At 40.1% G+C, this 16,020-nt stretch overlaps 1 protein-coding gene across 7 annotated transcripts in view; it reads left to right on the forward strand.

Moving 5' to 3' along the window:
- Window positions 1-13,569, forward strand: part of slc8a4b (solute carrier family 8 member 4b) — a 47,345-nt gene extending 33,776 nt beyond the window's left edge. The window contains exons 10-15 of one of the 7 annotated variants that reach the window (XM_040141000.1): window positions 1,088-1,212; window positions 1,656-1,673; window positions 5,428-5,552; window positions 7,051-7,150; window positions 8,162-8,434; window positions 13,190-13,569. In XM_040141000.1, coding sequence (XP_039996934.1) covers window positions 1,088-1,212; window positions 1,656-1,673; window positions 5,428-5,552; window positions 7,051-7,150; window positions 8,162-8,434; window positions 13,190-13,569 — 1,021 coding nt within the window. Of the gene's footprint in view, window positions 1-1,087; window positions 1,213-1,655; window positions 1,674-2,545; window positions 2,573-3,373; window positions 3,389-4,826; window positions 4,841-5,309; window positions 5,357-5,427; window positions 5,553-7,050; window positions 7,151-8,161; window positions 8,435-13,189 lie in introns of all 7 variants that reach the window. The other 6 variants (XM_040141001.1, XM_040141004.1, XM_040141002.1 and 3 more) reach the window with 6 other exon arrangements.
- The last annotated feature ends 2,451 nt before the right edge of the window (window positions 13,570-16,020 follow it).

The following is a 16,020-nucleotide window of genomic DNA, read 5'->3' on the forward strand; positions in this document are numbered from 1 at the left end:
AGTGTTTTTCCTCTTCTGTTTCACATCTGACTAAACAATATTTTATTTTTGTTTGCAACATTGTTGAGAGTGGGTAAGCTGATGCCGATGTGTTCCTAGAAATAGCAAATCCATCCAATTGTATCCATTGTTGCTGTGACAGCTCAGCAATGAAAACAATGTGCTTCCACTTCTCTACACCTCCATCATGCTCTCACATCCCTCTCTCCATCCTCCCAGGTACGCTCCCCCCTCCGCTTCTTTAGCTAGAAGCACCCAAACTTGTACGTATGTCATCTGCATTTTGGTGCCCTGAACATATTGAAATTAGGGATATTGCAAAATTAGTAGGGATTTTCTGATCGGTAGCTTTCCATTACTCTTACTGCAGACACTATCAAACAGTACCAAGTCAAACTTGCATACCAACCCACCTATCACACAGTAGTGACTATATTTAAAACATCAGCTCTGCAAATACTTTATGTAGGAGGACTAAACCATCATGCATTTGTGTTAGATTTCAAGGATACCACATTGTGCAGACCTTTTTTTTCACTTTACTCATTAAGGTTTGGTTGTGACATGTGTCCCCCCTCTGTGCTGCTTTTTGGGGCTCTCCCAGGGGTGCTATTGATTGAAAATGCCTCAACGGTGGCTGTCCTGCACGTTGCATCACTCTCAGGGGGTTAATTAATAGCCTCATGTAATGTCTCACTGAGCCACGTCGACTTGGGCTTCAGCCTTCACCTTCGCGGAGGCTCCTGATCATCTTCTGCACGAGCAAACAGAGGAGTGTAAACTTAATCGTGTTCATTTTTGTGTTTTGTTGTGGTATCCTATTTGTTACCTAAGGTTAGCTAATAGTTTTGATAGTGATGCGGCTCACGTAGCAGTCCCTACCCATGTTGCTGTGTTTTGTGTCTGAGCAGCAGAAATGACCTGTCTGATTACAGCCTGACGGATTGAAACTTTCACAGTTATAATACACTGTGCAAAACATATTGCTGTGAACACCCTTTTTTTTATGAGGAGAGCATAAAACGAAAAAAGTTAATTATCTGGAATACACTCACTCAGTCTGATCTTTCGCTTCTGTTTTTAACAGGAAGATTATTGAGGTGAAGATTATTGATGATGAAGAGTATGAGAAGAACAAGTCCTTCACCATCGAGCTGGGAGAGCCGGTTCTGTTGGAGATAGGACAGAAACACGGTGGGTCTGTCTATATGTGTGCGTGTGTGTGTGTGTGGCTTTGAAAGGAGAATATCAAGAATTCAAGAGCAGGAGCAGAAAAAAAGGAGCATTTGACAGACAGACTGGAGTCTTTGTTTAACTGCCACCAGGTCTCAGACCTCTTACACACCTATCTCTAATAAACAGGGTGAGACCTGCATTGAATGTCTGAAGCCTCCGATCTAAACGCAGATTAGTTTGGGAAAGATTTTACTTTAAACCACTAGACCTGGCTTAGATATAAAAAGCTCCCCGATCAAACTCTGAGGTTTTTGATATAACAACATCTTTGTCACATCATGCTGGATCACACAGTTAATAACCAATTTATTTCCATACACTGTGCATAAATAAGCTATATCATATATAGTATATAAAGCCAGATGCTTTTCTGAACCCTCAGTGCGTACTGGTGTCATTACTGTAAAGATTTCATTGAGCTAAGCAGCAAGAAAAGAGTAGAACAAACAATTTGCAGTTCATTCCTGCCTAATGAACTATTTTGATCAAGTTCCTTTCTCAGAAGCAGCTCTGTGCTGACATCTCCTACTTTGTGAATCTGCATAGTAACCAGAAAGCTTAGAAATCTATGAATCTAAAACATTTAAGCCCTTCAACATTTTAAGAATGTAGGAAGCTTTAGTTAAAATTTAAAAAGGCTCGTTACAGCAGACAGACAGCTAATCTCTGGTGGGTGACTCAAGGCTAAAGAGAAGCAATGCTGGAAGTCAATAAGTAATTTCTGCAGCTTTTTCTCCTTTAACGTTTCTTTTCAAATTAATTTTCCACACGGTTGAAAGTTTACTAGATGAAAGAAAAGACAAAAAGAAATCCGGAGTAACTTTCCCCGTTCCATTTCATTTAAATGAGACATTTTCTGTGTATCATTTAACTTCATTTCACTCCTTTTGTTTCATCGCTTTCGTTATTTTTTTCTTTTTCATCCTCATTCATTTACTCTTGACTGCAGCACTGTGTATGTTCAGTTTGTATTAATAATGGGATAACATGCATGCATCTAACCTGTAAAACAGTGCTTCCCAACCTGGGGAGTGGGGTGGGGTTGTCACAGTATCTGCATTGTTTTGTTTTGTTTTTCCTCTTCAGCCCTCTAAAAATAAAATGAACACCCTAAAAAATAACAACACCCTTTGGTTGAACTGGTCATAGCCAGTAGACATATGCAATAAGTAACAAACTCTGCTCTAACACATGTCACTCAGTCGCACACACATGTTATTTCTCACTCACTTCCCCTCACCTAGTATACAAAAATAAGACAGCAACTAGTGATTATTTGTATTTCTGATCAATCTGTTTCTTATACTAGCCCTTTTGATTAATCAATTAATTGTTGGTCTGTGAAATTTCAGAAAATAGTAAAACGAATGCCTTTTTCCTCGTGACATCCTCAAATTGCTTGGTTTCGAAGAATTATTAAAATTACTTTCATTAACTTGATTAATCGATTAACTGGTTGGGCACAATACAGAACTGTCTCTCTCTCTTTTTACTTTTGCTAGTGACAAGGCTCTAGGGATGGCAGTGTTGGTTGGTCAGTCTGTGAGACAGATTGCCATGAAACTAAGTACTGACATTCAGAGGATGAAGTCTAACATCTACAGGATGGATAGGCCACTGACTATGGTAATCCCCTGACCTTACTTTAAGCGCTGCTCTGAGTTTGACATTTGTGGTTTTGAGCGAAATGTCTCCACTACTGAATGGACTGCCATGAACTTTGGGATGAGACACTCAGCCCTTTCAGGCTGCATAATAACAACCCTGTTGATCCCGTAACTTTTCATCTAATGTCATCAGCAGGTCAAATTTTCAGTTCATCCAGTGCTTTGGCTTTATGATCAAATAACAGCAAAACCTATGACATTCACCCTCTGCCTCAACTGTACTTTATGCTTAGAGCTAATTAGCAAATGTTAGCACGCTAACACGATAAATTAAGATTGTGCTAAACATTATACCTGCTAAACATCAGAATGATAGCATTGTCATGGTGGTCCTGTTAGCATGTTGACATTGGCATTTAGCTTACAGCACTTGCCCAAGCAGCCTCACAGAGCCACCAGTGTAGCTGCAGACTTTCTTATTTTCAAATCTGGTCCTTCTCATTGTTAAGTCCCACTGTTGGCCTTCGGAGGTCACGAAAAGCAAGGTGCTTGTTCCGATAAACATGAAGTTGCCAGCCACTTCTATTAACCTGCCAGCATGGAGGTTCAAGCCATACCCCATCCTTACAAGTATCCCAACCAAGCAGTAGAGGTTGTTTGTAACAAGGACCCGATCCCTTATCAGGTTCCTTTTTGTGAACAATACTGGTTGTGTTTGATGGAGCCCCTCAGCCGCAGGGTGTGCTCGAAACCCCGGTCTCCAAAGGTGGTCGACAAGTGTTTTATCTCTCTCCCTCCCTCTTAACACGCAGACTCACACACAGACTCTTCCTGGTGGTGTGAGAGTCCACACTCTAGATGTCAGACATGAAGAGCCAACAGCCTGGGGCATGTTTTATTACACAGAAATATAATTGGTTTTATAACACTGTCACAGAGCGAGTGAAATTACATTTAATTAAATACACACACTCAGCCACACACATGCTGTACAACATACCGTACCCTGTTTTTTACTTACAGCAGGTCTGCACTGATAACAGCTGACTCAATTAATGACTTTCACTGTGTGTGAAGAGTGAGTGAGGAGACATATGGAATCCTTAGCGACATATCCTTGTGGGTATCCATACCTGTAATAGCATGGGATGCTTGATAGCTTGGATTCCCATGTGGCACATAAGTATTTGAACATTAGCATTTACATTATCATCTTTCAGAAATGATTGCCTTTTCTAAAATGAAATTGCGGCAAAACTATTAAAATCATTCACATTGTTCTGGTCAAAATCAGACGAATGAGAAAGTTGAATGATACATGATGTGACTTCAGATGGCATGCAAAGGTAAGGTCAGTTAAAAAATAAAACCTAAAACGGTGTCAATGCCCATCTGGAAATTAGTTTCCATGAGATTTGTTGAAATGTAAAAAAGATATAGAATATTGCCAGCTTTCATCTTTAAATGAATAATTATTTGGCTAATTGTTTATAATCCTGAATGCCAATTTTACTTTGTAGTTCTTTCTGTCACAATTCTTCAGAAATCCGTCAGTTTTAGACAAACATGAAATCATCATGTGACCGATCAAAGCAGTGAATTGAACAGACAGAACTGTGTCTCCATAGCAAGTTATAAATGAATGAGCCCAGTTTTTTAGTAATATACTTTCACTGTGACGTGGGTAAAAAGTGGTCCTAGTGATTTTGCAAAGAAATGTAATATGGGCAAAAAATTAAAAACATACAGAGTCAACCAGAACTGTCAGAGTTCTAGACACATTACTTCAAATGAGGCAACCCTGATGAGTCGATGTTCTCCAGGGTATTGACATTTGAAATGCAAAGGCTGTTCAACACAACCTATTTCATTAGTGGAGGCAGTAGCATATCTCTGAGTGGTTTGCAATGAATTTTTGAAAACAGTGGGAGCCAGCCTCTGACTGTAGTAACTGCTTTGGTTAGCAAAGTGACCAACCAGTAGGTTTACAGTTATACGTTCTGATAAATTCCAGGGACATTGAAAAAAGAAGAATTGTTTCTGTCTTATTTTTATGGTAAATATTACAAAACACGTCTGCATGGAAGCAAAGAAAGCAGACTCATTTCAACATCAAAGTTGATGGTGAAACATTTGCAACATTTGATGTTGACAGGATGGTGATATGGGTTTTGTTTAATTAATCAATGTGTGACATTATTCCATCATCCTCACTAGAAAACAAAAACAAAACACATGGCTGTGATAGGCCATGTCTACCTCAGGAAATCACATACTGGAGCAGAGGCTGACATTTCAAAATAAAAGTGGATATAGTCAGTGATCATATCCTGGCAGGCTTTTTCCACAATAGATTTCCACCAAAACTGAAAGCTCTGAAAAGAAATTGTAGTTAGTTGCCAAAATCTTCTCTATCCCCCAAAATATTGAGGAGCCTTACCTCAGTATTGTCAGTGGTAGCTTGAGCCCTTCATTGAGTATAAGGAAAAAAAGAAAAGAAAAGTTGAGTTCCCGTTATTGCATTCTTTTAAGGTGGTACTGTTTAACTCAGCCTGCTGACCGAGTCATCTCTGTGATCTCCTAGGCGACTCCAATGAGAACAAGCCGTTGGTGGGAGCAGAGGAGGAAGAGGTGGCCAAGATGGGCTGTCCCAGTCTGGGTGAACACACACAACTAGAAGTGGTCATAGAAGAGTCCTACGAGTTTAAGGTAAGTGTGTGTGTTTGTGCAGATACTGTATCTACATTTCATTTATCCAGAACACGTGCATGTGAGCGCTGTGCCTTCACATTGTACCTCGGAATTTCCTCAGAATATATCAGGAGCAGTTAGACTTTAAGTCTTGTTGAAATAATGACAACCACCACTTTGGCAGCCATTAAGTTTGTGTCAAATATCACCAAAAAGTAAACTGACTTCAAATGCAAATTAGTTCTAAAATGATTTAAAGTGAATGTCAGCTGCCACAGTCGGGAGGATGAATAATTCATTGTGTTAGAACGTAATGAATTCTCTAATGAGATGCTTGTCATTTTGATGGGAGACATGCAAAAGGCAACAAATATTCAGCTTAGCTGTCATATTGTTTCAGTACACAACGGGCTTAGAAGAAGGAAAGTTACTGGTAAAGTCGAGCATTCATCCAGCAAATTAGAAACTATATTGGGTTAGTCATTTAATAAATATTGTATATTAGAAAGAATGCATTTACAAATTTGATCAGTTTGTAATTTAGCTGTGGAGAGTTACGACTTGAAATTTTGTGTACGCAGCACAAGAGACACAGCTAGACAAAACCAACTAGATCTGTCTGTCTCACGTTCAGCTTTCATCATTTTGTACACACCCATGTGAGTTTGCCTGTAATCTGTGATTCATACCGTATACGTTTGTTGCAGATTTCATTTTCTCATTTGTCCATTTGTGTCATTTTCCATGTGTGTGTTTGTGTGTGTGTGTGTATGCAGAGAGCAGTAAACACACTTATGAGACAGGCTGAGAAGGTTATCTATCTTTCTCACTCTTTAGTTTTTCTTTGCATGGAATGCTATTTCTTCTATCTGCTACCGGAAAATACTGACATGTTATAATGTATCAATCCTTAATCCTTCATTTTCACTGGAATTACTCCTATTGAGACTGCTGCTATACAGTATATTTTGTTGGTCTTTCTACGTTGCCTTTCACTTATTAAACAGTGTACCATGCAGGATGTTCTCACAAAGAGTTATGATAATAACTGCTGGTGCGATGCTCCATAGCTGCTGCATGCTGTTCTGCATCAACATCCTTTATTATTCCCCTTCCTCACTGCTTTAAACAGAAAACTCAGCCAGTTTGCCGGAAGGCTTTTCCTAGATTTCCCAGGGAGTGTCAGTAGAACATGGCATCACAGCCAATGTCACAGCATCGAATTAATTAGCACATCCTATACCTCGAATACTCAGTGTTTTGAAATACAGACTTTTTAAATGTATCTTTGAACATGGAAGCTAATTGAAAGGCTTGAAATCAGTACTTTACCCTATCTGTTTGGCTGCAAGTGAATTAACATCTCAAGGGTTGTGTCTTTCCCGTTCTGCCCGGTCTGTATGCACTTGCACGTTTGCTTTTGTGTGTGTGTGTGTGTGTGTGTGTGTGTGTGTGTGTGTGTGTGTGTGTGTGTCTGTGTGTGTGTCTGTGTGTGCGTGCGTGCATGCGTGTGTAGAGTACGGTAGATAAACTGATCAAGAAGACAAACCTGGCCTTGGTAGTTGGAAGCAGCAGCTGGAGGGAGCAGTTCGTCAGTGCTGTTACTGTCAGTGCAGGTAAAACAGTCTCTCTCTCTCTCTCACACACACACACACGCACACACACACGGGATATAATGCATCATTTTGATTTATGAACAGTGGTTTTGGTTGACATATTTTTGACTTCATTTTGAAAAGATGATTGATGATGAGGAAGAACATTTTCTAAAAGTTTGCATCAGCATTTTAATTTTACGTTTTCATGCATTTATTTTAATCTATTCATAATATTTTTTAATGCAGGTTTCATAGCTGTCTCTGATCCTAATACCCAGGATAAACTATTTTTTTCTCTATATCCTCTATTAACGCTAGATAGGAAGAAAGTTTTCTTTAGTCCTCCTTTAAAGAAATACACTTTTTTGTTTTCTTGACAAGAGTTACAGCAGAAAATAGAAACTCTCATATCTATATAAATATGAAGCTACCAGCAGTTAGCTTGCGTTAGCATAAAGACTGGAAACGGGGGGACATCTAGCTTGACTCTGTCTAGCGTTTTACCACTAAGGCTCACTAAATTGAAAGACTCTACCTAGTTTTTTTAATCCGCACTCTATTTTAGCTGTTTTTAGGTGAACAAAAACTCCATGAAGTCAATACAACTGGCTGTTCACCAAGAAATAGTTACAACACTAAAAAAACACAATTTGCCAATGTGTTGGAAGGCAAATGTCTTTGGAGAGAGCAAAGCTAGCTGTATAGCTCTAGTCTTTATGCTAAATTAAGCTAATCAGCACCTGGCTGATTCGTTAGCAGACAGGTACGAGAGATGTATCAACCTTCTCCTCTAACTTGCAGCAATAAATCCAATAATTGTATATCCCTAAATCTTGAGCTATTTATTTTACTGCATTGGGATCAATTCTGGCTCAAGTTAAACTGTTGCTTCTGTCAGTGCCGTCAGTCTCTCTCTACTTGTCACCTTCTTTTTTTTTGTCCACTCCTTTCTCTTCCTCCTTCTGTGAATTGTCTCGCTGCTCTTTTTTACTACTTTCCTCACTTTCAATGTCCTGACACACCCGAAAGGAGATGACGACGAGGAGGAGAGTGGTGAGGAGCGGCTGCCGTCCTGTTTCGACTACATCATGCACTTCCTCACAGTCTTCTGGAAGGTTCTGTTCGCCTTCGTCCCGCCCACAGAGTACTGGAATGGCTGGGCCTGCTTCATCGTCTCAATATCGCTTATCGGCGTCCTGACAGCAGTCACTGGCGATCTGGCATCACACTTTGGCTGCACCATAGGACTGAAGGACTCGGTGACCGCTGTGGTGTTTGTGGCACTGGGAACATCAGTACCAGGTGAGTGATTATATTAGTATATTGTATATAATATATTGATACAGTGACACTTGAACATTCTGAAAAACCAGTCAAACAAGTCAAACTGAAATTGAAATTGATTTTTGCCAGAGAATAAAAATATATTCTTGGTATTTGTTTTGACTTGTCTACTTATTTGGTTAAATTGTAACAACATAAAAGAAGAAATTTAAATGTTCGTTTCGGTCGACACTAATTATTTTGGGATTATAAATTGATTAGTGCATTATCTGTATGGCTGGGCCCTAAAAATAGTTGGTAACAGCGTCGACGGACACACATGTGATTAATCAGCTGTTGCTTAGTCTCATCTTTGGTTTGACTACTACTTATGTTCTTCCACATGATTAATCAGCTGTTGCTTAGTCTCATCTTTGGTTTGACTACTACTTATGTTCTTCCACACCTCTGTACGTCACCCCGTACACTACTCCGTACACTAGTCCGTACACTAGTCCGTACACTACTCTGTGTCAGAATTCCAATCACTGGATAACGTTTGTGATGCTGAAGTTACCAGACTACCCGTTGCAGTCAGTCTTGACAGCCTCGCCATTTGATTTTTGTCACCACAAGTGGACCCATGAAAGAGAGACAGATACCACTAGCTGAGCCATCTCCTTTCTATAACATGTGCGTCCAAGAGCTGCCGATGACTCAACAGGTGTTGAACAAAAAGTAGTCACCACATCCCTTAGCAACACCTGTTCTTAAACACCGGTCAACTGTTGCCAAGGGGAAATGCTCACCCTGGGGCATGAAGCTTAGAAAGTGTATCACAAATATGTCCAAAAAATGTGTCTTCTTTTCAAAAAATGGAAAATTATGCACCATACTGTAGCTGCAGTATTGTCGATTATGTTTCTTCACACAAAAAGTGAACAGTAAGTAAATAGTAAACATGAAACACGATGCATATTTTCCTCGAATTTCAGATGTGACAAACAAGTGGGTAAACAAATATAAGGAAAGAGCCGGTCCTCTCTCCTCCATCTCATTTCAACAGCAGCCGCCCTCAGTAAGCAAGCTTACAATCAAAATTGAATTGTAAAACCCCGGCTACGTCAGAGCCTTCAGCCTGAGCTTGTCTCCACCCGGAGGGGACACATCGTCCCAGGGCTTTAATTCAATTCGCTTCCTCTTTCCTCTTGTCAGCCGTTTTACTGTTACCCCTCTGTATGATTTATAGAAATGGCTCCGTAGCTACTCTACCAGGCGATAACTTTGATGCCTTGCAGCAAGGTCTCTGGAAATTAGCTTTTGAATCAATTACTTCAAGAGCCATATTATGCTGTGTGCTGGAATTGGAGGCTTTAAATTTGGATTCGATATCTATTATCAGTTTGTGTATCCTGTTACAAGACATTTTGACATTAATTTGTTGGCTTTTCTTGCTTTTCTTTTCCCATTTTCCTGTTCTGAATCTCTTTTATTCTGCTTTGTTTTATCTCTTTCACTCACATTCACTGTTTTCTCTCCCTTGTTTTCCTGTCTCTCTATCTGTTCCTCCCTCCCTCCCACTTTTATATTGCTCTCACTTTTTGGTGACACTTGCTCTCGTGCCCCATCCCGGTCCATTTATTATTCTGACTAGGTGTTACCTTACTTCTAGCTCCCTCTCTTCCGTCCTCTTATTGGATGTTGTGTTTTCATTATTGTATCATCCATCATACCCAGGTGTATGTGGGTGAAAATGTGTGTTTGCCCTGCTGAAATGATGCACGTGTGTGCGACAAGTCCGGCAGGTCATTATAACTTCCACCGGGAACGTGTGCTCCCTCGCGTTTGTGCGTGTTATTGTGATCTCCTTAAAAGTTGTTAAAAACATTTATCTTCTCTCTTTTTCCCAGTCTCTGACGTGCAGCCCACCCTCCTCCACTCTCTCAGCCTTCCTCCAGATTTGTAAAAGCATTCTTGCATTATTACATCGGAGACACACCCGAGGATTATTGGTCCAATTTACAACATATTTGCAGATTCAGGCAATTAGAGGCAAATGCTGATCGGATGCTTGGTTTGAACTGCTAAATTGGCTGTTTAAGAGCTTTTTTGTAACCATCTGAGCCATTTAAATAGTCTCAGTGTTGTTTCATATCTGCGTTGGTGGTGAATAAGTCCTGCCGACATCACAGATTCATCCCCAGAGGGTTGACACCGGTTAAAGTCTTGATCCTATACACTGATAAAGTATATATTTTGAGTTTTTCTCTGCATGAACTGGGAGTGTCTTGACTTTTTGATTAGTGTGACATTCAAGACATTGACGGAACATGATAATGGATAAAGTGTCAGTTCACCCACATTTCAAAAACACGTTTTGTCACTCAATCCTATTGTTGTTCACACACAAAATGTGCCGTTTTAAGTTTTTTCTGAAAAATTGAAAATTTGTATGGCTACATTGATCTTTAGACACTTTCAGGCATTTTCATGAGCAATTCTCTAATATTTTTCTGGCTGTGACCAGTGTAGAGCAGTAACACATTACTTAACTAGAATGTCTCTCAGTAGAGCGCATACCTCGAACTAGGCCAAACAATCCTACACATGTCTGTGTAGCTCCACAAGATCCGGATTATTATCTGGATCTGCACCAAATTGTACAAATTCATAGATCTCGACACCATAAATATGTCGGATTTTTTTTACATCGAGATCCATACAATATTTCCTGAGAAATTGATGAAAATGTCGAAAAATGCTCTATCTTGCAATGTTAAGGAAAGTGATAAAAAATTACTGATCTGGTGCAAATCAGTTCAGCACTTTTTACGTAATCCTGCTGACAAACAAACGAACCTACAAACAGACAAGAGTGAAAACATAACCTCCTTGGCGGAGGTAATTACAGTAATGTGATCACTTTCTTCAGTATTCAGTAGCGCACAGGAATGCAGTTTGAAATTCAGAGATTCCATTGCACTTAGTAATCTCAGTAACGCTCCTTTAATTTGACACTGATAAACCTACATTCAGGAATACCAGAGTTTTCGACATGAATAGAAGGGTGTGAACGCCAGAGCTTCAGGGTGAGGACAGGACCAGGTTTAAGCTAGCTTTTGATGGTCAGTAAATACCTCCAAAGCATAACTGGCTGACTGGCTGCTTGTACAATGTACAGTATGTTGTTCTGTAGTCTGGGTCTTTAATAGTTTCTTGACTGGAAGAGAAAAACTTGTAAACTTGGTGAATGTACAGTATATGAGGCTCTGGGTTTCTTAATTTGGGTATGATCTTCTTCTGTGTTGCCAGCATTAGTTAGTACAGTGTGTGTACTGTATGCATGTGGAGGCAGTAACATGTGGTTTCATGACTCAGATTCAAACCCACAATCTCATGTGCCCGTGTTTCAAAACACATCAAATTTTTCATTTCTTTTTGTGTGCTCTATCACCAACAGGATTACAATTCGACCCCCCCCCCCAAATAGAAAAAAAAAAGGAAAAGTGTGGATGATATTTTTCAGGCTGGGATATGAATTTCAACTAATCTCGCTGACATTCAAATGAGAATTGAGACGCTTCTCACCAGCCCATCTAAAAATAGAAATAAGCCAAGACAGGCACAATATAACTGGCAGCTGTTTCCCTGGTGTTCCCTGCCAGCCCAGTTGTAGAGTCTCTGCCTTTTTTATCCACTTTCTCCTCAAATGTTCAACACCAAAGAGCTGCACTCATGTACACCTGCAGCATTTTACAGCATTTATTACACGTGTTCTAGCATAGTCTGATGCCAATATACAACCATACATTCCAGGAAGAAGTATGAATTTTCCTGAAATTCATTTCTAGAAAATGGAAGCGAAATTACATAAACTAAGTGAATGTTACTGAAAGGAAAATTATGTCATTTCGAATGCTCGTCAGGTTAAAGCAAGTTAAAGTAAACACAAAAGTGATCTCACAGGATCAACTATTTTTGCTAAGTGTATAGTAACCCGCTTAACAGGGAAACCTGAATCTGTAGGAGGAAGTGGCAGAGGTGCAAAGTCAGAACTGACACAGTTGTGAGAGAATGACCCAGGTTAAATTTCCCTTAAATACAGGTGAGAAAGGCAATGAAATTGAGCACCTGTACAGTTTGACTAAATATTCATTCCTTTCTAGTTCAGCTTCATATTGACAAGAAGGTTTTCAAACAGCTGATCCTCTATCTACTGTATGGTTTCTGTTATACACAGAACCTTTATCTTTCTTAACCTCTTTGCTTCTTTTTTATGTTTCTCCGAGCATACACGTATGCCACAGTGTATATTTGTGTGTGTGTGTGTGTGTGTGTGTGTGTGTGTGTGTGTGTGTGTGTGTGTGTGTGTGTGTGTGTGTGTGTGTGTGTGTGTGTGTGTGTGTGTGTGTGCGGCTATGAGAATACTGTATGGGTGGTTTCTCACGGTTTCATACGGTGTATGAGGTAATTTCCTCAGTGGCTTTGAGAAAGACATTCACCAAAACATCAAGTGACTAATTTCCATTATGTGGCTTTACATTATTTCATTGTTTTGTTCTGACCTCAGGTGTTCGTCATGGTCCCCACCTTGTTTTTATGTCTTTAAAATTTGATGTAAATTTTATTAGCAGTCTGTACTTGTACGTATGATTTAAAAAATGCTAAAAGGTTTAAAATTCAATAACAAAAATATGTGTAAGATTCATACAAATGAGGCCAAAAAGAAGTTTTAAAGTAAAAAAATGATGTTGAAGCCTTAAGATTACTGTCAAATTTGTCTTTCCCATCCAGACACATTCGCCAGTAAAGTCGCTGCCATCCAGGACCAGTACGCCGACGCCTCCATCGGCAACGTGACAGGCTCCAACGCCGTCAACGTCTTCCTGGGCATTGGCGTGGCATGGACCATCGCAGCCGTTGCCTGGCGCACCGAGGGTAAGCCATTCAAGGTGGACCCAGGAAACCTGGCCTTCTCCGTCACCCTCTTCACCATCCTGGCCGTGGTGTGTGTGGTCACACTGCTGTACCGGCGGCGGGCGACGGTGGCTGGCGGTGAGCTGGGCGGGCCGCGGACTTGCAAGCTGCTAACGTCGCTGCTGTTTGTCTCGCTGTGGCTGATTTACATCCTGCTGGCCTCACTGGAGGCCTACTGCCATATACCAGAGTTTTAAAAGGAGTGGAGAGGGGAGGGAGAGAGACCCACTGCTATTATGGGGGAGAGAGAGAGAGAGTAGGAGGAATCTTCAAAGACGGACAGGGATGAGCAGAGACAGAGAGTAGAGTTGGATTGATATAGGCCGATTCTAATATTTTTTATGGAATCAGCAGATCTACAAATTTTCTTTATTTTTACAAGCCCAAAATACAGACTTCTTTTTGGTTAAATATTTTTTTTCTTTCCTGACAAGAATGTAAACCATCGTGAAACACTAAAACTTAGCAGTGATGTTAAAACTAATTATTTTTATTAGCATTACCAGCTCAGCTGATGAGGAAACGTCTAGGATACATAAAACCCTCTAAATTAAGAATTACTTAAAGCATTAATGTCAAAAAATGCAATGCAGGTTTTGAAGAGCACTTTTATGTAGTTGTTCATCAGCAGCAGACAACTCTGTTAGATATTTAATAACAGATGGATATTGAAAGATCTAGGTGAGGAGGTAGGATAAAGGGAAAAGGTAAAAGGGGAGAAGTTGAGAAAGGAAGCTGCACACAACAAAATTAAAGTAAAGAGAAAGTCTGTATAACGTTGATGGAGAGACTAGAGAAAAGAATATGGGGACAGAGTGAAAGAATCGACAGGCAAAAATATTCTATACACCCTCCTCACCTTCTCTTGCTTCTTCTCTAATAACTGTATCTCACTATCGTGGGAACAGTGGATCCTCCCATCGTACCCGCTGAACTCTATCTAGTACTATCAGTGACTTATGACTTTTAACCAGTCCTCTGCCAACTGTACGCACACACACACACACACACACACACACACACACACACACAAAAACACACACCCGAGGGCCCTCAACTGATCCTGCAACAGTGGACCACTCACCAGCTTGCGGGCAAGATGAAAACTGACAAGTTTTTTTTGTTTTTATTCCGTCTCTTTTTGAATACACTGTGCAAAATAGTCTTTCCACTCTGCAACACACACTCACACACACACACACACACACACACACACACACACACACACACACACACACAGTACACTCCCTTCCCTACAAACACTCTACAAACTGTACACACTCTTCCGTCCTTCCCTCTTGCCTTACTCTTATCTCCCCTATAGGAATTGTCTTAAAGTTGTGATAATGAAACGCTGTAGTCACCACCCACCAAACCTCTTTTTAATTGAGCCAATCCCAAGGCCCTCTCCTGTTAACGCCGATCAACAGCCTCCTTTATCCCGTGAAGGAAACTTACCCTGTCCCCTTTTTTTTGAAACTTTCAATGGCGTCACGTGTTGATATTGTTACAGTGCAATTATAAAAAATAAAAAAAAAAGAGACATTAACTTACAGTATGATGAGATAAGGATAAAGAGACATAAATTTGTCAAGAAGACTGGATGTGACTTGGAAGATCAAGAAGATAAAAAAAGAAGAAATATTTTATAAGTGGAGTCAAAATTAAAAAGTCTGGAGAACCAACAAGCAAGCAGTCCACCTTGTAACAGCTTTTTTTGTTGCAATGAAGAAGCATCGTGCACTACACATAGTGAGGTACACTGTTTACACTCTAAAGTTCCATTAAATTACAGGGAAATGTGAACAACAGGAGCAAGGCAGGAAATGACATAATACCAATAGACATCAATAAACAAGACACAAGAAGGGACAATCAAAATGAAGGATCTCACTGGCTGTGACCATGGCAACGACTACGAAGATGATGCCGATGACAAATGATGCCGTTGGTGATGACAAATCAAACTATGACCATACGCAGTGTTTAAAGTTGTACGTGATAATATAAGAAACATTCATTGATGTGTGTGCAGAAACACTGATATTTCATTTATGTTCAGTCCCTCCCTCTGTAAGGAGAAACCCCGGAGGAAGACGAGAAAGATCCACACGCCTTTTTTCTCTGAAAGACAGTTCAAGAAGACATTTTAAGGGAATCCATCGCAACAGCTGTAAGATGCGAACATAAAACCAGACATGACTCAGACAGAAAGAAGAGTCGAGTGCTATGAGGGAAATGTACGGCAGCTCTGAAATATTACGACTGTTCTGCAGCAGTTGTAACGTTGGGACGTTTCTTTGTACTCGAAAAAAAAAAAAAAAAAGCCCACCAGTGTCTGTTATCCAAAGATTTGATAGAAGAACACTGTCACGGATCCCTTCACAGGTAGAGAAACATTCTTTTTCAGTGCGCAGTTTTACCTTGCAGGCGTTGTACAAGTCCCACAAGCTGCCAGTTGCAGTTCAAAAAACAGGCAGAATTCATAAAGGTCTTCACAAAACGGCTAAATGTTCTTAACCATAGGTATTTTTTATGGGTATAAGCCTGTATCAAAAGCTGTTCTATTTATTTTGTTTTAGTGAGCGCTTTGTTGATTCAGGCGTGGTGTGTGTGAAAGTGAAAGTAAGACTCGCTTACATTGAAAA

This window comes from Xiphias gladius, chromosome 12, assembly GCF_016859285.1.
Source record: "Xiphias gladius isolate SHS-SW01 ecotype Sanya breed wild chromosome 12, ASM1685928v1, whole genome shotgun sequence".
NCBI lineage: Eukaryota > Metazoa > Chordata > Actinopteri > Istiophoriformes > Xiphiidae > Xiphias > Xiphias gladius.